The sequence below is a fragment of the Sphaerodactylus townsendi genome, linkage group LG08 (genome assembly GCF_021028975.2).
Source record: "Sphaerodactylus townsendi isolate TG3544 linkage group LG08, MPM_Stown_v2.3, whole genome shotgun sequence".
Taxonomy (NCBI): Eukaryota; Metazoa; Chordata; class Lepidosauria; order Squamata; family Sphaerodactylidae; genus Sphaerodactylus; species Sphaerodactylus townsendi.
In genome coordinates, this window is record NC_059432.1 from 33,994,701 (window position 1) to 34,019,989 (window position 25,289).

Sequence of the window (25,289 nt, forward strand, 5' to 3'; positions counted from 1 at the left end):
AGTTCTGGGATTTTTATACTCTTCTGATCTTTCTACGTTCAAGATTTTTCTTAACTGCAGTTTTCAGCTACACATCTTTTTATGGATGGTTTTACTGCTGGATTAAGATAAGCACCATGGAAAACAGACAGTTTCTTAAGACTTCTAAATATTCCAAGTCCCTAGCTCAGGAATGCTAGGGAAAGGAAGCATCTCCCCCAGAGAACATGTCCATTTTAGCTTGAAAATGGTCAATGGCATGCGGTGGACCAGAGAGGGCCTCTCTTTAGCGTCTACAGAAAATTTCCTACAAAATTGTTCTGACCATCTGGCCTGCGCAGTACCAATTTAGAACTGCACAGAAGAATGAAGCTGAAATGGAGGAACTTACAAGTAAAACAGACAACTCCTATTGACTCATTACGAAGTGTTTTCCAGCTGAGTAATGTTTCCTATAAAGCAAGAAGCATAGAGTAATTGGAAGAGTAGCATTTGAACACAAATATTCCATTTAAAAAAAAATTTGGAGCAAATCCTGGAACTTACTACCTGTTTTGATTGCAGTGATCAACTGTTCAAAATGGTCACAAGCAAAACTATCAAAGGATCAGAAAGAAGACTGCAAATAAAAAATGTATCGAAGTTCATTCTGAGTTTCCGATCGAAATGTTAAGAGTCAGTCCACACAGCAGTACTGTCAACTACACATCTTGAAGACTTACTTGAATGATCTTTCTCATAGTAAATATTTTGTTCCGAAATAGCTTTCAGTCCTATCAAAAAGCACTGCTTTCAACCCCAAACCTGAAATAATAGCTCCCACCCCAGTATGAACTATACCAGAAGTTGTTACAAAGAGCACTAATGAAGCTGAATCTTCCTACCGAACTTTCTTCTGCACCAGGAATCTACCTTTTGGGGATCCATTTGTGCATTTTTATTCACAGGAAGCATTCAGTACTATTTTTTTGTCTATTCTTAGGATCAATCCCTACAGTTGTCACAAGAACAAACCTAAGAGCCCTGGATCAGATTAAGGGTCCATCTAGTCCAGCTTCATGTTTACAGCAGTGGACAACCAGCTTCTTTTCAGAGGAGGGCATGCCAACAACAGAGCTCCATCATTTGTCATTGTAGTATATGATATTCCACAGTCCACTTGAATGTGAACATTCTACTTAGCTTTCATGTCTGGTAAACCAGCCCTTGACTTTGCAGTGAGAATTAGTTTGTCCTGTTCATATCTGTTGGGCTGAACTCTATTTTTTCCATAAGGAAAGAATTTGCAGTTCTTAAAATAAGAGAAGACAAAGGGAATTTTTATTTGTGCAAAAACCTTATCTGATAATATTTTAAGATTTATTCTTTCCCCCTCCCTTCCCAAATTACACATTCATCTAATTGGAAACATACATCATAATGAAAGTATTTGGAATGAAGATATATACGAATGCTATTATTCCTGAATACATTCACAGTAATGTGCTCAAAGAGAGGAACAGAGAGAAGAAAAGGAAATTTAGAAGCATTTGCGGTGTACGATGGATGGCCCGGCCTCATCGTATTCCTGTTTGCTGATCCACATCTGCTGGAAGGTGGAAAGGGAAGCAAGGATAGATCCCCCAATCCAAACAGAGTATTTGCGTTCAGGAGGAGCAATAATCTGGAGTGGGGGGAAAGAGATACATAAAAATTCTTGCCGATGTGTTGTGCCGCAGTTTACCCTGGACTGCCTTGCATAAAGTATTTTCATTCATGAGTGTTGCGCAAGTTGCCCCCATGAGGAAACTTGTAATGCTAGAAGGAATTTTTATTTATACATTCTTGTGCATCTGACACAGATAAGGAGAACTACTCCTGGAACCTCAGCATGATCAAGGTAAGCTTCAACAAAAGGAAGTCACCATGTAGGCTTGGTTCCCTCTGTATGTTTCTGTGGATTGAGGAATTTCTACACGCGTACATGACCTTACTCCTATTGCAGCGTAAGGAGCCCTCCAAATGCCTGTGTGATCCTCAATAAGCAGCACTTGAGGGGTCATGCACTCTGCAGGTAGAAATCCTTTCATCTGTGGAAATGCTCTGGTGGATCCAAACTATGGCCCTTGCCGCACGGGCCAAATACAGCGCCCTGGGGACGGCAAAAATGCTGTCCCCAGGGAGCTGTTCGCATGGGGGGCGCAGCGAGCAACGTTGTTGGGAAACGGCGGCTTCCAATCGCTGCCGTGCGAACAGCAGTGGCTGGAAGGCGCCATCCCTCCCCCCGTCCCAATCGACGTACCTTCCCTACGACCGTCCGGCGCGTCGCTGAGGCCTGGGGACATGCCCCCTCTGCCCTGCGACTCCAGAGTGGTTGGGCGGGGGGGGTGTCCTCTGGCCTCTGCGACGCGCCGGACGGTCGCAGGGAAGGTAAGTCGATCGGGTGACAGGGCAGTGCTGCGCCGTCTTCCCGATAGTTTCCGGGACCGTTCATTCAAACGGTCCTGGGAGGGTTGGGTCGGCATCATGTATGCCGACCCAACCCCCAGCGTGGCCTTGCGGAAATGGCCTGAGTTTCTTTAAATATGCTATATTTCAACTTGTGAAAAGTGTACGCATGTGGTCAGGTTTATAATTCAGTTTTGGGCTTGTTTTCTAAGGAGACCTCAAAAACCTGGGGGAAGTCTGACCAGAATAAGTTGACCTGATCTAAATAGGGTTATCCTGGCAAATATTTAGAAGGGAGACCTCCAAGGATTATTAGAGTGGTGATGTGGAGACCTGCAGTGGCAAAACACCTAAATATCTCTTGCTTGAAAACCCCAGTATGGATCACAATGAGTCAGATGTTTCTTAATGTTAAAAAAAAGATAAAGGGAACCATCTGATACCTTTTAATTTGAAAAAAAATATATAGTAACTAATCACAATAATCATTATTGCTGGCCTACTAAGTACTCCAATAGATTCAAACTTCCCAATTTTTCTGGGAACAAGATGTCTGCTTTAGCATTACACACAATGCTCCAGGACCCTATTTCTGAATGAACTTGGTGGCATTGTAATGACTCACTTATACTAAAATATAATACTAAAATGGCCTCTCTACAGCTAGCTTTCTTTGCCACTTTGAACAATAATGAAAAATTCTGTGGTACCTTGATTTTCATAGTGCTGGGTGCAAGGGCAGTAATCTCCTTCTGCATCCGATCTGCAATGCCAGGGTACATTGTGGTGCCACCAGAAAGTACATTGTTTGCATAAAGGTCCTTTCTGATATCAATGTCACACTTCATGATGCTGTTATAGGTGGTTTCATGAATGCCAGCAGACTCCATGCCTGTAATGGTTTCAGCAAATCTGTTACGTGGAAGGCTTGTGAGATACCCTCAGATCAAAATGAAGAATTTCTACTCCAGAGTATTAAAAATGTTACTTGCTGGTGTGTGTGTTTTAAATTACCAATACAGCCATGATAATCTTGGTCAAAATTAAGTTGTAGTCAAAAATACCTTAATAAAGAATTTAATACAATGTAACAAATGCCTCACTGGGTTTCAACGATTAATTAAAAAATAACATGCAGAAAAGCAACTTGCGTGTAATACACTATACTGAAGCTGAACTGCAAATTATGAGAACACCACACAGGGTTAGGAGGAAAACAAAACCTGAGCTATAAGTGTATACAATACTTAATTGGGGAACTAGTTTCCTGCAATGAACTTGTTACACTTAGAGACAAAAGTCCAGCATTTGCAACAAAGTTCACTTCATTTGCCATCAGTGATGTCATTCTGTATTCAAATCTTATTGGCTATATGGCAACATCACTGTTTCCATGATAAGACAGTTCAGAAAAATTAAACTTGTTCCATACAGTGGCTAATCGGCAGGAAATGATAGGGAAGAGCACCTTTTATGTGGGACACAACAAGAAGGTGCTCGTAGTTTTGCTGCCCTTTGAGTTCCCTTCACCAAAGAATGAGTAAATGGGTCTTCTCCTTCCCCAGTTCATCTCAGCCTAAGAGTACAGTCTGTTTTTAAAAAATTAACTGTGCTGTGAAAAGAATAAGGACATCCTTATATTTTTATCAGCTTCCAGCAAAATAAGAGATTTTTATATCCTCGAAATAATCTGTATCTGAAACTCAAAAAATGGAACAGTGGAAGATTTCTAATGCATTGATTCCACATGTTAAATAAGACCATCTAATCTGAAAGCTCCAAAATCCAAGGATAAATTTGGATAAGGAAAATTTCAGAAGCATCCTTAGTTTTTCTTAATCTCGTGTGGGCACTTATAATCAACTCTGTAGTTGATTTATATATGTCAAACAAGTATTGTAATTATGAATGGCTTTTGGCTCCTTGTCAAATGTATTTATGGTGGCAACACCTATAAATTGAGAACCTAAAATGGTTGCTCAAGAATTATATGTGTTGGATAAATCTAGAATACGAACTAAGCAGAAACTGAAGAAGATTCTAGGAGCTCTATTTAGGGAGGATGAAGAGGCTAAGTTTCAGAACCAAATAGGGCAAGAATGGTCACATAACTGGCAAAGGGGCAATACACGTTATCTTACCAATGAAAGAGGGTTGGAAGAGAGTCTCTGGGCAGCGGAAACGCTCATTCCCTATTGTGATCACCTGGCCATCAGGTAGCTCATAGCTTTTTTCAAGGGAGGATGAAGAAGCAGCTGTAGCCATCTCATTTTCAAAGTCCAGGGCAACATAGCAGAGCTTCTCTTTGATGTCACGGACAATTTCACGCTCAGCTGTAGAGGAGATTAAAAATAAAGATCTGTACATGACAACACCTTCTATTTTCCTCAGTCATACCAAGGAAGATGTGGTTTTATCTTGGTATTTGTTTAATCCTTAGTACCAGTGGTGGGATCCAAAAATTTTAATAACAGGTTCCAATGGTGGTGGGATTCAAACAGTGGCGCCGCCGCACGCACGCACCTCCAGTCCCTATTGGGCAGGGGGGTTGCTTTAGTAACCCCTTCTCGGTACTCAGAAAAAAAATAGTAACCACTTCTAGAGAAGTGGTGAAAACTGGTTGGATCCTACCTCTGCTTAGTACTAAAAGCAGATTTTTTTAAAAAAAATAAAATGTCAGTTTCCATTCTTGAGACAAACATTTTGAATTCACAAAATATTCTGATTTTTGCCCTTTAATTTTCAATTGTTGCTCAAAACTTTACAAACCAATAGATATTTTCCAGTGACCAATGTACAAAACTAAAACCTCCAAAGATTTTGCATGACCAAGTTTTAAACGCAGAAAGGAAGAAAACAGTTTCCATTCCATTGAACATAATTTGAACACAAGCTTTCTTTTTCACATACAGAGAAACATAATTGCCAATTCCATTCAGGGCGCTAAAGCAGACTTCCTCATGCAGACCCCAGAAGCCACAAGCACAAAGGAGACCTGAACACACACCTCCTAGCTGTGTGTCTGGATGCAGTGAAATCAATGCTAGTCCATTCTCTGTTTAAAGAGCCATTCTTCACAGCAGGTGCCCTCTTTTTAGAAAAAGAGTTAAGAAGGGGAGTGACATGGTGGGAATGGTATAGAATTTATGGGAAGCCAATAGGACATCTCTATGTGTACACAGATAATCAGCTTGCATATGGCAGGAAATTACCTGCCCCCAGGCTTCAACTACTGTTTGATGGAGCATGGTTGTGTCACACAGTTCTACTTCCAGGTTCTTGCCAAACGCTACACCATGGCATTAAATGATGCTGTAGGAAATTGCTCAAATCTCTTTGCAAAAAACCAGTTTCCAGACACCAACTCTGAAATGGCGTCATGGCGGTGTGCAATACCAAATTCTGCAGTCCCTATCCCCCACCCCACCCCTTGTTGCCACATCCAATGTTCCCAGGACTGGCCAACCTGGGGCTGGCAATTCTATTTTGTGAGCATGTTGTCAAACACTCAAAAATGGCATTCAGACTGAGAGTAGTTTTGGGTTGGGGGGGGGGCGAGGTTGCCCATCAAAGATCAGCATCTTTGAGGTTATCTAAATTAGGTAGTAGGATAAGCAATAAATGCTAATTATTTTGATGAAACCTGAAGGAAGGGTTGTCTTTTTCTTCATTGCATTGAAATTATTCTAGACATTGGAAGACCCAGACACTTCCTAATAAAAGAGAATGTATTATTAAAATGTAATGATCCTTTTGAATTGTAAATTTCACTGTGCTGAAATATTTTAGGAACATAAAATATGAAGAAGAAAGTTGGAAACTCTTAATTGGATATTTAAATTTAGTGGTAGAGCAATGAATACAATAGTGTGGTTTCTTATAGCCCCATTCAAGGGGGGGGGGGCTGAATCCACCAATGGGAGTGGTGTGCAGCCGCACAGGTGGATTTGCCTTCCTTGGGGCACTTGTCCAGTGGAGGTGCAAATCTGTTGGCATGTAGCCACTGTAGCCCTCCCCAGCAGCAGGACATAGCACCAGTGTCCTATGCTCCCATGGCCAGTGCCACCGTAGCAGGGACAGTCTAGGGATGCGGCTGAGGGAGGAGCCATCACTAGTTAACTCCCTCCCAGCCATTGCTGCCATTACACTAGCAGTCCAGGCTTAGGGAGTTACACCACCAAAAATGTGGCATAAGGTCCATTAAGCACAATGGGGGCTTCCCAGCTGCAGGGGGGCCTTTTCACATTGCAAGTTTTTCCACACTGCCAGGAGCAATGTGGCAGCTGAAGCTGGGCGCCTGGCCCCTTGGATGGGGCTGCCCAATAGAAATGTATACCAACTGATTTTCAAACCAAATATTGTTTTGCACAATTATCATTTCAAGAATAAATTTATAAACATTAAAAAGGAGCGTACTTTTTCATCTCAGTATGATCCATGTGTATGTTATTATCTGTATGTATCCATGTTGAATTTGATTATCTCTGCATCAAAGCCAATTCTTGCTCCTAATGCAGGTGGGATCAGAATGTGTCTCAAGGAACTCTGGTCTTATTTTAAACCCACAAAAAATTCCTCAGTGACTTGCAGGTAAGGCAACTCATTCACCTTCCTCTGCAATAGCATGAGAGAATTTATGGCTGTGTCCTGCATTACAACTACATTCCACATGAATTGATCATATGCCCAAGAATAAAATATACAAAGATCCCTCAGACGAAAAGGAAACAGTGAAAATAGAACATTTGAAAATGACTGCTCAAATATACAGACTACAATTTATTTTAAAAACAATTACTACAAAAACTGTAGAAATAGGACACACTGAGCAAAACATGATAGCAAATATTTTCCTTACCAGTAGTAACAAATGAGTAGCCACGTTCTGTTAGGATTTTCATGAGGTAGTCAGTCAGATCACGGCCAGCCAAGTCCAGGCGCATGATGGCATGAGGCAGTGCATAACCTTCATAGATTGGCACGTTGTGGGTGACACCATCGCCAGAGTCAAGTACGATCCCTTTAGAGGACACAAAAATAACAGCATTGGGGACTGTCATATCCATTTTCTATTTCATATTTTTAAAAAAGTCTTTAAACCAGTTACCCTTACCTGTTGTACGGCCAGAGGCATAGAGGGACAAAACAGCCTGAATAGCGACATACATGGCTGGTACATTGAAAGTCTCAAACATAATCTGAAAAATAGTGAAACAAAGAAAAGCAGAGCATTCTGTTTACTGTTTGATCTCTGTTATATTAAAGCTGCTGACAAAATAACGGGACCTATTCCAGCATTTATTGACAGCATAGTTTCACTGATTTTTCTGGTCCTTCTAAACAATAAATTCTAAATATCCTGAGAGAGTAAAAATGTAAATGCAGGATGAATCCACTGCAGAAATTAGTACAAATCATGACTAACAAGGAAGTCTCAGTAGTTGTAATTCATGGCAAGGACTTTCATGAGGAATAAGAATACCACCCATCACTTTGGACATATTTTACAAGACAAAATCGAAGTAGTTTGACAGGTATTCCCTCTTCCTTGCCAAACTGTAGTTTCTAGAATTCTTCAGGAGACGACATGAGAGTTGGATTTGTCTGAGACCTATATAAGTAGCTATGCCATTATTTTAAAAACATGAACTGAAATCTCCACTTCATCTAAATGAAACATTTAGAAATATTTATCATTCCTAACAACTTCCTGACTGTAATGGCCAGTAAAGTATGTTAAGGAGTCATTAATCTACATTAACATTTGGCTCCAGTGAAGAAATCATGGCTATCAAAGTAACCAAGGTTACCAATCAAAGAAGGAAAAGCAGTAGTGGGGCTCAGTGAACAATGAGCCTCAGACAGAGATGAGATTTCAAGGCAATGAAACGTACATGATTTTCTGCCCAGGGACACTTCTCTTCAGCAGCACAGACTGACTCCACCAAAAATGGTGGTACACGCCATTTTCCACTGTGGGCTTTCCCAGGGGAGAAAAGAGGGAAAAGAAGAGTTTGTATTTATACCCCACTTTCAGAGGTGGGATCCAACCAGTTCTCCCCACTTCTCTAGAAGTGGTTACTAATTTTTTCTGAGTGCTGAGAAGGGGTTACTAAAGCAACCTCCCTGCCCAATAGGCACTGGAGGTGCGTGTGTGCGGCGGTACCACTGTTTGAATTGCACCACCATCGGAACCTGTTATTAAAATTTTTGGATCCCACCACTGCCCACTTTCCTCTCCTGTAAGGAGACTCAAAAGGACTTACAAACTCCTTTCCCTTCCTCTCCCCACAACAGACACCTTGTGAGGTAGGTGGACTGAGCAGAAATGTAGGAATGGGGAAAACCAGCAGAAATGTAGGAATGGGGAAACAAGTCCAGTTCACCAGCTAAGACTCTGCCACCCATGTGGAGGAGTGGGGAATCAAACCCAGTTCTCCAGGTTAGAGTCCACCTGCTGTTAACCACTACATCAAACTGGTTCTCCTTCCCACCTATGCTTTTTGGGAGGGAGTGTGGGGGTCCCAGCTGCTGATTACCACCACCACCACCCCCCACGGGCTGCCCAAATGGAATAATGGCTAACTCATTGGTGCCAAGGCTTGAACTCTGGCAATTTAAAAAAAACTGGAGAAAATTCAGATAGCAGGAATTTCATAACTATCTATATTCTAACTAACCAAGCAAGAAATAAGATACTAGGACTATTGGAATAACCTGTAGTTTTCACGTCTCAGCTCAGAGAAAATGCCAGCACAGAACTGAAGCATGAATGGGATCACTTTCCCAAATACACAGTGCAAAACAACCAAAATCAGATCATCAACCCTTCCAAAAACTAAAACTTGTAATATACCATTTACCTGTGTCATTTTCTCTCGGTTAGCTTTGGGGTTCAATGGGGCTTCTGTAAGCAGAGTTGGATGTTCTTCAGGGGCAACTCGCAGCTCATTGTAAAAAGAATGATGCCAAATCTGTAGTAAAATGCAAGGGGGTTATTATTTTTATCAGACCTCATGATAATTAATTCCACAACCATCCCTTGACAATATTTCTGAAGCTGTCACAATAGTGGAACATCTAGATATTTTTTTAAAAACCTGCCAACATTTTACATCCAGTGGAACAGTGTGACATATGGGGTCATTAATAACAATCAAAATATGTTTCCCACTTTTTAATCATCAGGTCTCCAAAGTGATTTACATTTATTATTTCCCACTTTTTAATCATCAGGTCTCCAAAGTGATTTACAACATTCTGAAATTCCATTTTAATTTCTTAACTCTCTCTCCCTCCTGTGCCAGGAAGTTGCAGTGGAGTAGCTCTCTAGTCAAGCAAGAAGCAGAAATGATTTGTCATTACATTCATTAGTGGTCTCCCATCCAAGTATTGACCTGCTTATCTTCTGAGATCTGCTTATCTTCTGAGATCTGATAAGATCAGGCTATACCAGTGGTTGCAAACCTATGGCACTCCAGATGTTCATGGACTACAACTCCCATCAGCCCCTGCCAGTACAGCCAATTGGCCATGCTGGCAGGGGCTGATGGGAATTGTAGTTTGTGAATATCTGGAGTGCCATAGGTTCGCCACCACAGGGCTATACCATGCTCCCTTCTTTCTCTCCCTTCCAAGTTCTACAATCTTCACCATGGGTCATGAATCTGCCATAACTCACCCAGGCCCATGCTGTAGAATGATACCTATTCTTTGCCATTTTTACACGATTGTAGTTAACCACACCATCATCATTTCAGTCTCAGAATATGATTCCCCAATAGAGCTGCATTCTCCAAATGGCAAGATAAATGCTGAGATTGTTAATCTCATCTACAGCTGAGCGTGAAATTTCTGTCTGTCGCCCTCTTTCTGTTTGTACCTATGTGTGCATCTGCCACCTGTGTATAATATGTCATGTGCCTCAAGAAGACATGCACTAGAAAGCTTGCAGACTGCTCAACAAATTAGGAAAACATCCTGATTTTGCAAAGGCAATTAAACAAACACTGATTTCACTACAGTTTGGCCAGGATCCTTTTCTGTTGCATAACTTCAAATGTAGAATTTAAATACCTTCTCCATGTCATCCCAGTTGGTGATGATTCCATGCTCTATGGGATATTTCAATGTCAGGATTCCTCTTTTGCTTTGAGCCTCATCACCTACATAGCTGTCTTTCTGTCCCATTCCTACCATCACGCCCTAATACGAAAGAAAAATAAAGATGGCTCCCTCAGGCTTTGCAGTAAGTAAAGTCAAAATCAAAGCCAATGCCATGCAGATCAATGATTTTATTTTCATCATAGATAAGAACCTGATACTGACAAACTGCCTACATCTAACAAGCCTAATGCAATGCTGGACAAAAATATGCATTAAATATAGATTATTAACAAACATTTTAGCCATAACACCACTTTTTCCTCTTCTGTGGAGGCAAAGTCAGAGACACAAATGGGAAAAGAGCCATCTAGTGACAAACATTGAACAGGACACTTTTCCTACTAATTTATACCCAGCTGTTAAAGATTTTTATACCCTAGTTTATACTCTCAAAGTGAGAGTTCTTTTTAAATAATTGAATTACATATTCCATTAATTCTTTATCAGAGTCCAATGTCACCTTAACACAAACTAATTAAGTGACTTCTAACTCACAAAGGGTTAAGATGCAATAAATGGTGTTAGTTCTTAACAATGTTGGACACTTGTTTAAGCCTGCTGGATGCTCCAATAATTATGAAACTCTAGGAAAAATGCAGCACTAGACTCAGTTACAGTATTGACATGGGAGCAAGTTGTACAGAACACCTAGCCGGTACAAACAAAATCCCCTCACTGTGATTTCTAGATCCTTCTGTAGTTGTGGGGCTTCTTGAGTCTGTGAAGTTAATTGCCCGGAGCCCCTCGGGGATAGGGTGGTATAAAAATTAAAATAATAAATAAATAAATAAATAATTTCATTGTCATTTAGTAAGAGCCCCCAATATTTCCAGAATTCATACTCATATCTACAGTCAACTGCACTTGTGGTGACACAAGTCAGGTTGCTCTAGTTCTCACTAGTTTAAACTTGACTAAATAAACTGACCTGAGTTACCCACCCCATTTCGTTAAACAAGTGCTGAAATATTTGCTATGTGTACATTAGTTTGACTCCGGCAGAAGGAAAAAGTGGACAGATTTCAACAAAAGATGGCTGACTTCCAAGAAAATGAGTAAGAAAATTGTATCTTTTAACTGGATGAGCCTGGTGTAAATAATCTGAGAATGGTGATGTTAACCATAAGCTACCATGAATCAGTTTTGTTTACCAAGTGGTAACTGAAGAGAACTCAATGACTGCAATGTCAGAAAAAATAATCTTCCTCTGCATTAAACATTATGGTTCTATCCTGTTTACTCTATGAAGTAGTAATCAAACAGCAGAACAAATTATTCACCTGATGCCTGGGACGTCCCACGATGGAAGGAAAAACAGCTCTCGGAGCATCATCCCCAGCAAAGCCTGCCTTACAAAGTCCTGAGCCATTGTCGCAAACCAATGCGGTGCTGTCCTCTTCTTCACACATCTTCTATAGCAACTTTCTGAGACCCTCCACACAATTACAGTCTTATAAAAAGAAGACCATACAAAATAATAAGCAATTCTAGAACGTAAAACAGTAGGCCACACAGAGTTTAACCTCATCAGAATTCCAGCAGCTTGTTTTTTAAAAAAAATGCTAGTTGTTCATCCTTATGACTGTGAATATATACTTGAAACTATGCAGATAATGCCTGCTAAAACCTTAGAGGTGAGAAGGATGGCTGAAAATGTTTTTCAGCGGTACTGACTTGAACTGTGCTTCTTGAACTGTGCTTCTTCTCACAATGAGTCAACCAGAGTATTTAAAAAGATAAATCTGATTAATTTGGATAATTTTTTTCAAGATTCTTTTTTTAAGCATTCTTTATTTGCATGGATTACACACCTTCCAGCTCATTTAAATATCACCATTAATGGCACACTCTGATACTATTATTTGCATCCTTAATACCAGACCTTCGCTGGCGTTCAAAGGGCTCAATGGGTCTTGCATCTGGATCTGATTGCATTAGTTCTTTATATAAAGACGTGCTTCCACAGAAGGCTATACTGAGGCCAAAATGTCAGCACCTCATCTCACCTGAAAAAATAGTGAATAGATTCTGAAGAAAGGGAAGAAATACTTTGCAACAAAATCCTCTCCACATTAATTCTGAAGTAGGACCAATGGAATTCAATTTACTCCCAAGAAAACAAGCATAGGATTGCAACTTTTGAATCAGTGAACTCAATGTTCTTCCATGGATGTCTCTGTGTTAATGTTGGCCAGCAGGATAACCTATTGCAAAGAGTTCAGGGTATTTGCTATGTGATCCAGCTGGCAAACCAAGAGTTGTCACTGTCAAATGTAGCTAAGCCTGCCTCCCTGATGGTGCTCATGTTTGCAATGTCTGTCACATCCACACATGACATTTTTAGGTGCACACCTAACATAAAGGATGTTAAGATCTTAAGCAGGAAACTTTGGGACAATTGAGAGGTCTCTTCCTCCCCCCTGCCCCTTACCACCTAACAATCCTCTCAGAAAGTTTCTAGAAAAACAAAATAAAATGAAAATATGTTGTTGCTCACCTGAAGCTCTTGGGTCAAATTAATCTCAATTACAGAATCATAACTTTTTTACTGAAAAAGAAATGTTTGAAACAATAACTTTATTTTTATGGAAGCATTTGTTCTAAGACCCAGGAACTTACATGAATGCCTCAAGCCTGTTTGGAACAAACCATTTCCAAATTAGGAAACAAAGTCTGTCAAAAGTCTGTTTTTGGAATGGAACTGGAGAGGTCAAGGGGCTTTGCTCAAACTCAGTCAACTGAGCCAAAAAAATCCTTGGAGCAAGGAGGGGAGGGGGAACACAGCATTTCTGTCCGAGCATGAAGAACTCTACAGGAAAGCCATATTTAGTAACAAAGCTCAGAAATCAGAGGAAATCAGAGCTTCCTCTGGTGCCAGCCAAGCTATGATTTAAAGACTGAGGATGCTTCAGAGAGCAGAGAAGAGAATGTACAGTAGCTGATTCAATCAGCCTGCAGTGCATATCTTCCCTAGGTAATTAAGTGATGCAATTAACAGCTAATTGTCTCTTGTTCTAAAACTGATTTCAGTACATTGCATTCCCCAGCACAGTATTGCCCAAGCAAGATTCCTTGGAAATACACTGCCAGCAAGTCCTCACAGAGATGTATTATGAGGGTGAATTCTGATATTTTTATCCAACCTTCACGTGAACAGACTGCTTGCACAACTTTTAATATCAAATAATACATTTTTTAAAAAAATCTTCAAACCTACCATTTGAAGAATGCAATTTAAAACCATAAAAGTCAACACATGAAGAACAAGCATAGTAATCGACAAGGCAAGAATTAGACTGCAATCATATCTACCCTTCCTACATTAAGTTCAGTGGAACTACTCAAAATAAAGCATGCATAGGATTCTACTGTTAACATCAAGTCTTACAGACCATGTGGGGGAACAAACTAGGATTTGGAAGACCAGGTTCAAATTCTCATTTTGCCATGAAGCTGACTTGGTGATCTTGGACCACCCACTTTTCTCTCAAACTCACATACTTTGCAGGGTCATTGTGAGGATGAAATAGGGAAGAGAGAACCATATTTACTGTGCTGAACTCCCCAGAGGAAGGGTGGGATTATAACAATATGGTATATCAGTGGCAGATGCTAACTGAGGTTATGAGAAAGGGGAAGGGTCTTTGTTCTTTTCTTAAAAATCTGAAATGAGGTGACCAGAGAAACCTCCCTCAAGGAAGAATGCCAGAGGTAACATGACATTACAGAGCAGGCTCTGAGTCTGCAGTGCCCTTAGACGGAGGTGGGACATGGCAAAAACCTGCAAGATTCGTCAAACAGCCATTCAGTCATGGCTCAGTGATAGTGCATGTGCTTTGAATCCAGAAGACGTTAGGTTCTATCCACCACTGTCTCCTGTTAAAATGAATTAATAAGCAATATGCTATCTAAAATCCCACACAGCCCCTGCCAGCCAGTGCAGAAAATACTGATCTTGATATGCCAACTCTGTCTAAGGTAGCTTGTTATGTTCAGTTAGCAGAAGGGGAAAGCAAATAAAGAAGCCCTCTCAATAAATGATAGACAAAAGAAATAGTTCACAAGAGATTTTTTAAAAGCAGATAATAATAAAAACTGTGCCTATGCGTGAATTAAATCAGCAAGCACAAAATCACATGCTAGAGAACAATATCATTCATGTAATGATGAAACACTGGAGTGGTACTCAGAGAAACCTCCCTCAAACAGTTCAAATTACAGGTATGTACTTCATAGAGTGGGACAGAAACTCACCTGTCCCCTGTAGGTAATGAGGAGTAGGAGCCACATTTATTGTTTGTGTCAGAGCAGCAGAAACAATGTAAATGTTGAAGGGCAGACTAGTCTGATATCAGCAGAGCTCAGATGCTAAGCCGGGTCAGTTTGGGTCAGTATGTGAATGGGAGACCACCAAAGTACATTGGGGTTGCTGTGCAGAGGCAGGCAATGACATACCACCTCTGAACATTTCTTGCCTTAAAAAACCTACAGGGTCATCTTAAGTCAACTGTGACTTGAGGGCAAAACAAACAAAGATGTTTTCATGCACAGCACCACAAAAAGCAAGACACAAAGAGGTGGTCTCCTTTGCATCATGCTGACAACTATTTCCAGGAAAGGAGTCATCTTCCCTGGACTATGCTATCATGTAGTATTCTGAAAAGGTCAGAATGTAGGACCACTGGGTCCTCACTTAGCAGTGAATTCCTGCCTGGTGATCTTGGCCCAGTCACTGTGGGGAAAAGAGAGAAGTGTGTTGTGCTTCCTGAAAGAAAGGTAAATGTTGTAAATCTACCCATAATCTCAAGTGAGCACATCTCATGCTTGAGATTCTAAATTACATTCACCATGATTTAGAAGAAAACCAACAGTGCCGACAACTGTGCAGTTGTCTTTATATTGCACTGGAAATCATCTGCCCTGCTTACCTGCAATGACTTTCCACTATGCATTTGTGTAGCACCAGTAGTGTGCATATACTTTGCCTAATACCTAAAAGCAAGGCAAAACTTTTGCCCTCCAAGTTTACATAGGTCCTCCTACTCTGAAGCCAGAAATAAATGCAGCTCCTACTCCTGAGTAGTGTGAGCTAGGAACTAAAAAGGCAAGTGCCCAATTCAGAAGTCTTGTTCAGACTAAGGTAGGTTTGAAGAAAATCTGTCAAAATCAAATTAGGTAGGCAACACAGAAGTGAATTCATGCAAGAGCAAATCCACTTTATCTAAAGTAAAAGAGAATATCAGGGACAAATCTGTGCCAAAACCGGTGAGAAAGAACACTTCCCAGCAAAGATTGCTTTGAAAGGTGTGTTAATGACAGAATGACACAGGTGAAGTACAATACAGTACAACAACCTTTATTAGGCATATTAAAATAGGCTCCAGAGCATTACAGACATTTCTGAAGTACAAATCAAAAGTACATTCAAAACACAGACAGATAAACTGTATCTAGCATTGGACGTTACTTAGAAAATTCTGTCACTTGTAAAAGAAATTTTGCTACTTTTTCCAAGAGCATGGCCTCTGTGTTATTTAACAAAAGCTCCACAACAGAGTTGTCAGAGTCTCTTTCAGATTTGTCTAAGACCCACCCAGGAAAGAAATTCCTAATACCCACATATCTCGGACCGTCAAGTATAACACAGGTGAAGTACATCAACAGAAACAGGCCAGTACCAAATCTCAGCTCTAAATTTCATAGCCTGTAAACATTATAACCGCTTGCATTTTGCAAAATAAACAAGAAATGGAGGACAAAAGACAAAAAAGAACAACCAAGCCAAAGTTAACCCCCATCAATTTCAATGCTTCACGCATCCTATTTAAATGAACCAGACTTTTAAAGGAGCTAAGCATGTGAAAAGTACATTTGGAATCTAAAAGAAAGGGGAAAAGGCTGCAATCCAGCACACCCCGGCATGAGTGTTAGCCCCATTGAGATTGGTGAGGTTCAAAGCACAATTCTACCTTTCCTAGGAGTAAGGCCCGCTGAATAAAGCTGAATAGAATTCTAAGTAGACTTGGTCAAGATTGCTCTTATAGTCCAGAATATCTGGTAACATGACTGCAGCCTACAAGTGCATACCATGCCCCACTGAAATAAACAGCAAACAGTAAACAAAACCATCCTGCTGGGCAGAGTGACTTCATTTAGTAGCTGAAATCAGTGGATCTAGACTGGAGTTAACACTGCCTAGAACTATCTGGTAGTCATTTCTTGCAGCATGAGAAGAATTCAGACAGTGACATACTTAATACAATAAGGAAAAGATTTATTGCCTAAACCCTTCAGGAAACTCTGGAGAGCTCAGCCAACCTTGTTGGTTCACTGCCCACTTACCCTGTCAGTGCTTGGCTGGGGAGAGCTGTTCTGGGATGGTGCGCTGGGAAACTGAAAGTTCCCTGGTTATATATCTCCTTAGCAAGTTCCCCTCCCATCAGCTTCCCAAACAAGGAGCAAACCCCGGCTCCATCTCTTTCCCTCTGTCAAACAGACCATATAGGGCCTTCTGCACAAAACTGTCTGATCTGGGTGGCCAAAACTGCCCTGGGTCTCTTCCATGTGTGCATTCCATTCTGCTGTTTGCAGCACAGGAGGAGTCTTCAGCTGCATTTAATATAAACACAAGATACATGGCAGGATAACTGCTGAAAGACTGCTGGGGCAGAGCACAAGTGTCAGGCAGCTTCGGGCAAGGAGCACACGCTCCAGTAACATGTCCCATGCTGTGCTTGTTACATATGCAACAGTCAGCAGATGACCCTTCCTTGACAGGCTACAGCACAAAGATTCTGCATGTGCTCTGGGAATGGAATCATAGAACAGAATCATAGATTCAGAGTTGAAAGAGACCACAAGGATAGGCTGACCAGACATCCCACTTTTGGCGGGACAGTCCTGCCTTCACACAATTTGCCCCGCGTCCCACGGGTTATTTCCATTGTTACGATTTTTGGGAGGCTGCCGCACCACCTTCTGGGGCACTCCTGTGGCCGCGCGTGCATTACATCGCAGAAGAGGCAGCGTACGTCAGCCCTACCCTATCTTAGCTCCACCACAAAGGTGACCATCTGGTCACCTTACACAAGGACCATCAAGTCCAACCCCCTGCCTTACAGGAATACACAATCAAAGCACTCCTGACAGATGGCCCTCCAGCCAGAGGCTTACTAGGGAGAAATGGTGCCCAGTGCAACCCCCGCACCCCACTTACCTTTGCAAGCCTGTAGGGAAGCAGGGGGCGGTGCTTGGCAGTAGGTGATTCTGACAGGTGGCTCCAGCGGGCACCACAGCAGCTGGTCAGCTCCTGCCCTCCGATAGCCAGCCTACCACCATGATGCCCACCCAAGCTGGCTGCCTGGGCCATCCAGCACTGGGCCCTGCCCTCCCTGGCCTGCAGAGAGGCTGTAAGTTCTCTAGGTGAAGGGTGGTGGGTACTCCCTAACTGTAAATTACAGTTATCTCACTAAGGCTCATTCCGCACATGCAGAATAATGCACTTTCAAACTGCTTTCAATGCTCTTTGAAGCTGTGCGGAATGGCAAAATCCACTTGCAAACAGTTGTGAAAGTGGTTTGAAAATGCATTATTTTGCGTGTGCGGAAGGGGCCCAACTTCCATGGGGTGTAGCCCTGTTAGCTTGCTAAAGGAATAATAAACAGGGGCTTTAATCTTAAACAAAATTTACTTCCCCCACTATAGTCTGTTTTATTGGATGCCTGCTGTGATACTTTCTATTTTTCAAAGCTGTTTTCCTTTGTTGACAACAATTGTGAACAGTGTCTTGCCAACATTTTCTAGTGAGGTGGTGATAACACAGTGACTTGCTAACCCTCAAATGTGAGCACTGAAAATCATGGTTTGAAGCCACAAAAGCAGGCTGGGTTTGATATAAATCAGTAGATAAAGGTTGGATAGCTTCATTGGTCTTCCCTAAATTGTGGCTGTAGAATTGACAAAGGGTAGACAAGGAAACTTTTAAAAAAGCAGAAAATCAACTTTGCCATGACTAGAAATTTGAGTTTTGCCATGAGGACTAGAAATCTGAGTTTGTCAGACAAAAGCTAAAATTTTTCAGATAATGTGCTTGTGGTATGGAATAGCTGGTAGTTGGAATATGCACAAGCTTGAGTCTTTTTGTGGGGGGAGGGGAAGAGAAACTTGCTGTGCTGGGAAATAACTCTTCCTACTCTGAGGCCTTGGAGAACCATAGTTCTTCAGGAAACAAAACCAGTCTAGACAGATGGACTCAACAGAATGAGGCTTTGAGTGTGTTTGTGGAGAGCATCAGCTATTTTTACTGTTGTCTGACTGAGCTGAAAGTGCGGTGGGGGAACTTCATACAAGGCCAAAAAGAGACCTCAAGGGTTTGAGGATTGGAGAGTCTGTTATTATTTATCCCCTTCATCAGCTAGAGAACCCATCCAATTTCAGCAATTACTGCTCAGGTACGGCTTGAAGCCCATCAGTTTATTTGGAGCCAACAATTCTCCAGAAGAGTGGGAACATGACACAAGTCCAGGTGTCACTGCCAACTCTGGTGCGCATGGTGATCAAGCTGGAGTTTCCATTGCTGGGGAATGGGTCTCTGGGCAGGCCCTGCGCCATCTTCTCTGCCACTCTCTTTAAGAAGCTGCCAATCTCTCATCCTCTGCCTGACAAAGGACAGGAATGTTATTGATGTACCTTAAAAGGTAAAAGTAATCCCCTATGCAAGCACCAGGTTATTTACTGACCCATGGGTTGAGATCAAATCATGACATTTACTAAGCAGACTATGTTTTCAAGTTAGCGTACCCTTGCTTTCCCCAGTCATCTGCACTTTACCCACAGCGAGCTGGGTCCTCATTTTACTGACCATGGAAGGCTGAAGCAACTTTGAGTCGGCCACCTGAAACTGACTTCTGTCATGATCGAGCTCAAGTCTTGAGCAGACTGTAGTACTATTCTGCACCTTGTTAGACCTTACAAGGCTAATCATCAGATCTGGAATGATGAGAGGAAAAAGCCGCTAGATGCTTTGACTAACTCAGGTCACTCAGCTTTGCATTGATAGGGGTTAAGAGCGGCTATTCTGAATTACTGAACAATTGGGAAGGAGTTTCTCCCCTTTGGCTTGCTCCAGAAAACAGTACTGCTTCTGCTTCCCTTCCTCTAGCATGGACTTATTTATTTATTATTATTACATTATTACATTATGACTTGTTTCTCTGGTTCTTTGCCATAACTTGGATTATGCCGTTTGCCACACCAGTGTGGAAAGAGGGCATGCTTGGCCTCTCTACTACCTTCTCTCTATGCCCATAGGGATGAGAAACATATCATGATTCCAACCTGCTTCCTCCCCCCCGCCCCCCCCCCCCGGTCCCCATTTTCCTGCAGGCCAAAATGAAACAAGTCAATGTGTCACCATCTACAGGTGAATCAGTGGCAGCAGGGAGGAAAGCTGTCCATGGTGCTGGCATATGTTGATCCCCATGTTTCTTTGCACTCTAAAATGTGTCTCTGTTCTGGGGTGCCTGCAAACCCGACACCCTCAGAGAGAGGCAGATAAGGCATGCTTCCCCCCCCCCTTCTGTTGCATGGATAGTTTTATTTTGCATGCCGCTACAGTTCTAAAAACTATCCTGTTTCTGAGCCTCTGTGGTGGTGTGCTTAGAGTGCTGGACTAGGACTTCAGTGAACCAGATTCAAATCCCCATCTAGCTATGGATGATCTTTAGCCAGTCATCTTTTTTTTAGTCTACTAACCTACCTTGCAGGACTGTTCAAGGATAAAATGGAGGTACCATGTGCTGCCTCAAGTTCCTCGGAGAAGCAGGGGATAAAAGTATATATGTAGATTTCCAAGTTATTGAGGTACCTCAGGATTATGCAATTCCAGCTTCCTGTTTGTTGTGCAAGTACCCACAATGGCTCTGACTGGCCCATGAAGCAGTGAATGAAGCCCCAAGGGTCATATTGAAATTATAATTGAAATAGCCATTGTGATTTATTGGTTAAAGGTGTCACACTAGTATTAGGGCGACCCAGGTTTGAATTCCCACAGGAACCATGGAAACTTGCTGGGTGACCTTGGGTCAGCCACACACTTTAACCTACCTCACAGGGCTGTTGTGAGGATAAAATTTGAGTTCCCACTGGGATAAAAGCACCAAACTTTGCTTCAGGGGGCAGTAAGAGGTGGACCTTACCTCTTTGGGAGTCCATAAAATTGGACCCTCTAAACCAAACTTCACCAAACCAAACCTGGGTGGTCTCATTAGGATACTCCCCTGAAGTCATCCTGCAAGTTTGACGGCACTATCTTAAAAATGCGACCCTGCAGGTAGAAAACCCTAACAACAGCTAGAAATTCCTCGTAATTTAAAATGGACCTCTTTGGCATTATACCCCTGAGGTCCCTTCCCTCCCCAAAGAATCAGCATGGCGTAGTGGTTAAGAGTGGTGGCCTCTAATCTGGAAAATCAGGTTTGATCCCCCACTTCTTTACATGACCAGGTTTGATCCCCCACTTCTTTACACTTCTTGCCCGGTGAACTGTATTTATTTCTCTGCTCCTACACTAGAAGCCTGTTAGGTGACATGGACTAGTCACAGTTCTTTCAGAACTCTCTCAGACCCACCTGCCTCACAAGGTGTTTGTTGTGGGTAGAGGAAGTGAAGGAGTTTGTGAGCTGTTTTGAGACTCCTTACAGCTGGATTCTTGCTGAATGAGCTGGCCTTGCTGTTTTAAACAGGTCTCATCTCCCTTTTGATCAGAAATGATCTTTCATTTCACAACCAGCAGCAGGATTTCCAAACTCATCTTCCTCACTAAAGCTTACCTGGAGACTTTTAAACTGTCTTATGAGAAACAGTACAAGAGTACTGCAAAAGAAAGCAAAAGTAAGAGACTCTTCCAATAACTTGATTTACTGCTGTGGCCAAAGTGCTCGTTGTGCCTGCAAAGTGCAAATGCAAAGTACGCAGCCTTTCTAACAGTAAGGACGAAAGCCTTCGTTAGACATGTTGAAGAAAACAGGAAGTGGAAAGTAACAGAAATGTGTCTTCACTTTAAATTCAACAGAACTATGTCAACACTTCATAAAGGTTCTCCCTTCAAGGAAAAAAAACCAACATTTTCTTTTGGTAACTTCTTAAGTGTAATGACTTTTTCATTGAGCTCTGTAAATAGAAAGGGAGTCAGGACAGTGGAGAGTATGTTATTCCCACAGTGCCAAGGATAAAGGGTACAAGGTTCACCACAAGAGACAGGAGACCTCTTTTAGACATCACATCCACACAAACTGAGAACCTGCTAGTTGTGTATATCAGGACCACATAGTCCTTGTGATGCACCCAATATGCACAGTCACTGCTTTATGTGGATTGGGCAGTGTATGCATTTTCTATGCATAAACAACATTTTATAGAAAATTCATGCATTACCAAATTCATACAAAATGATGAATGTACATAGAGTATGTGAAAACTGCATGTATATGGAAATCCATGCATTGGCCGAGTCACACAAAGCAGTGACTGCAAGTACTGAGTGCATATGGGGAATACATAACTCCAGAAACACATGACTGGTAGACTCCCAGTTTATGTGAATGTGATGTCTGAAGAGGAGTAGTGAATGGAAAAGGGGCTCCATTCATGGAGAGAAACACATATAGCTTCACCTGATTGATTAAGTGAGAGGCAATGTTGTCCTGAATGACTAAGATTTCTCCTGTAACGAGTCCAGGAAGCACTGTTTTCACTCTAGCTCACTTTGATTGCCTTTGGCAACTTCATGACATTCACTGTATGAGGACCCACTTGAGAAAGAGTAAGGCAGATTCCACATGGGCCAAAAACAGTGGTGTGAAAATGGTGTAAACCATTTAATGCCATTTTCACACTGCTGTTTTTAGCCCGTGCAGAATCCGCCTAAGTGGTGAGGAGGTCTTGAAGCAGCAAAGAAGAAAAATAATGATCCACCACATCCACTTAGATCGCCAGCATTTCTCTCTGCAGGGAGTCTCAACGCGTCTTACAAACCTCTTTCTCTTCCTTTCCCCACAACAGACACCTTGTGAAGTAGTAGGGCTAATAAGAGAACAGTGACTAGCCCAAGGTCACTCAGCAGGAATGTTGGAGTGCGGAAACAAATCCAGTTCACCAGATAAGAGTCTGTTGCTCAGGTGGAAAAGGGGGGAATCAAACCCGGTTCTCCAGATTAGAGTCCACCTGCTTTCAACCACTACACCATGTTGGTGCAGTCCTGTATAGAGTTTTTGTGAGGATAAATTGGAGGAGAGGAAAACGATGTAAACCACTTCGGGTTCCCATTGGAGAAAAAGCACACAAATGAAGTACAATAAATAAAGGCAAAAATAAAATGATAAAAGCTCAATGGAATGTTATTTACTAGTCTTGTTATTTACCTCCAAGCCATGGAAAGTGTCAACTACCCATTCTCCCATATTAGAGTTGCCAATCTCCATATGGTGGCTGAGAGCTCCTAGCTTGAATACATGATTAGTTCAACCTATAGACTGTTGTAATAAACAACCTAAGAATCTTGATTATATGAAAAATACAAATGAAGAATCCTCCCGGTCTTTACACGTTGAACATTGGTTACACAATGACCTTGTTGTAGTTCCCCTTATGATAGTATCCACTGTCCTTTATATATATAGTGCATAAGTATTTGTTAATAATTCTTGTATGTGTTACTTGTGTTGATATATAATGTAATTATCACTTTTTTTACTATACAATATAAACACAATATATGCCTTGCAGATTTATACTCAGCATGGTTTTTTGATTCTGGTTTGTTCCTGCCTCTGGTCTTGTTGTATATATTGCACTATGAATTCCATATATGTCGTTATACCCACCACAACCCCTTCCTTCCCTAAAACCCAACAATCTCAGGCTCCACATTCAAATCTCCAAGTTTTTCTATTAAAGAAACAGGACATTTTTTACGCAACCCTAAAATCATTTCCGAGCAGAAATTACTTCAGAGCTTTTGAACAGGACTCACTATACACAAAGACTGGGAGAACAGAGAGTGTAGCACTCAGAGAGCAGGGAAGTCTGACGGCTAAGATCAAGGATCTGGGAAAACCACTTTGAGATAGAAATTCATTTACATTTATGGTTAACATTGCAGCAATTGGCTGGGAGCATTCTCAGGCATCAAGCCAAATGGCTTTTCCAGCCGAAGGGAGGCGAAAGGGAAGGCTATATGAGGAAAAGACTGCTTCTGCTGTTAGCTATTTCACTGATTTTATCACAGGAATTTTTTCATTTGATTTTATCCCTCAGTTTGGCCATTTCAGTTGTCCTGAAGGGGCACCGATGAAATAGGAATTGTCTGTTTAATTCCACATTCTCTACAGAGCACTGACCATGCAATTTCTGCAGCGTTCACTTGTTTCAGTTTGTTGATAAAGCACAGCAAACAAAAGACAAGATTGCATCAACGTTCTTCTATCTGCAGTATTTCACAAAGATGTATGCACAGGAATACTACAAAAAAGGAATCTTTACATGAATGTATGGATTAAGAGTTTTTATGATGATTTACAAATGCCCAAGAGCATGTGTGCATATCAGTAAAACACATCACAAAATAATCCTCATCACACAGTATAAATATCATGTATCATTTATTTATGATAAAACAGATGGTTGCCTGCTAAACCCATCAGGTTTTTTTTGTCAAACTCCATTACACTTTTTGTGATCTTATAGAAATTAAGGGGTGAACTATGAGGCCATCTAGGGACAAGAGCATGTAACTGCAGAAAATATTTTGGGGGTGGAAAGTACCTTTCAAGTCACAGCCAACTTATGGCCATCTGTAGGGTGTTCCAGGTTTCTAATTTCCACATCTTTGAAATATTACACCTATATTATAAGGCCTTTCTAGTTTACCAGTGTAAAAATGTACCTTCCTGAAAAAATGGTAGATTTTGGATCCAACACATTTTGCAAGGAAAGAATAATCCAAGAGGCTGTTACCTAGCTTAACAGTTGGAATATATTTTTTGAAGTAGCAATGGGGGAAATAACTCAGCTTGGCAGTGCGAGAGGCAGGCTAGGTGGGATCTTTTAGACAGCTATACCAGAAACGGCTTTTGAACCATTCTACAGAGAATGCAAAAGAGACCAAATTGTAGTTTAAATATTTTTATAAGTTTTTGTTGCAAAACAATCATACAGTGAGATGTTAAGAAGCATACACACAGTTCCCAAGTGATATAAGCAGTGAGGAAAAGATAGTTTGGATGATAGATTAGGAGGGGGAGCAGGGGGCTTATACGTTAACCTAAGTTCAGCTGAAGAAGTCTGGGAGAAGGTAAGGATCCCTATGCCAGCATGGGAACAAAGCAAAGGACGATATATTGTGTCTCAAACCAACTATACCAAGAGAGGTTTCGCCAGTAAGGAGCGCTGAGTCTAGGGTGCACTGTATTTTTATACCCTTCTGCGCGGGTAGGGGTGGGAGCTAGTAAGTTTTGTTTTCGTTTTCCTGGATCTTTTGGGGTTTCCCATGCTGGGATTGCTGGCTTGAGCTAATCAATGGCTCACCTATTGTTTCTAAGGGTTGCGATAATAGAGCCAATTGTTTCTTGATTGTATCAGTGTTAGTCTTGAATGACTCTATACAGAGTTACTCTTTGGAGTCTATGCCCATGTATTCAAATTTGGCTGAGGTGTTTGTC

General features: G+C 41.5%; 1 protein-coding gene across 1 annotated transcript; it reads right to left on the minus strand.

Annotated features, from left to right (window-relative positions):
* Window positions 1-536: 536 nt before the first annotated feature.
* On the minus strand, window positions 537-16,955 carry ACTA2 (actin alpha 2, smooth muscle). Its single transcript, XM_048506612.1, has 9 exons — window positions 16,915-16,955; window positions 11,853-12,022; window positions 10,483-10,611; window positions 9,270-9,380; window positions 7,520-7,604; window positions 7,265-7,426; window positions 4,548-4,739; window positions 3,117-3,298; window positions 537-1,642 (listed from the first exon to the last, which is right to left on the minus strand). The coding sequence occupies exons 2-9, from the start codon at window positions 11,979-11,981 to the stop codon at window positions 1,499-1,501; spliced, it is 1,134 nt and encodes a 377-aa protein (XP_048362569.1). The 5' UTR covers window positions 11,982-12,022; window positions 16,915-16,955; the 3' UTR covers window positions 537-1,498.
* Between the last annotated feature and the right edge of the window lie 8,334 nt (window positions 16,956-25,289).

Bases quoted from the DNA above. Each gene is read 5' to 3' on its own strand.
- ACTA2 (XM_048506612.1), bottom strand. From the start codon at position 11,981: ATGTGTGAAGAAGAGGACAGCACCGCATTGGTTTGCGACAATGGCTCA. The intron at 9,381-10,482 runs GTATTTAAATTC...ATTTTACTACAG, and splicing joins ACTGGGATGACATGGAGAAG to ATTTGGCATCATTCTTTTTA. The intron at 3,299-4,547 runs GTAAGATAACGT...AAACCATTACAG, and splicing joins CTTCCAACCCTCTTTCATTG to GCATGGAGTCTGCTGGCATT.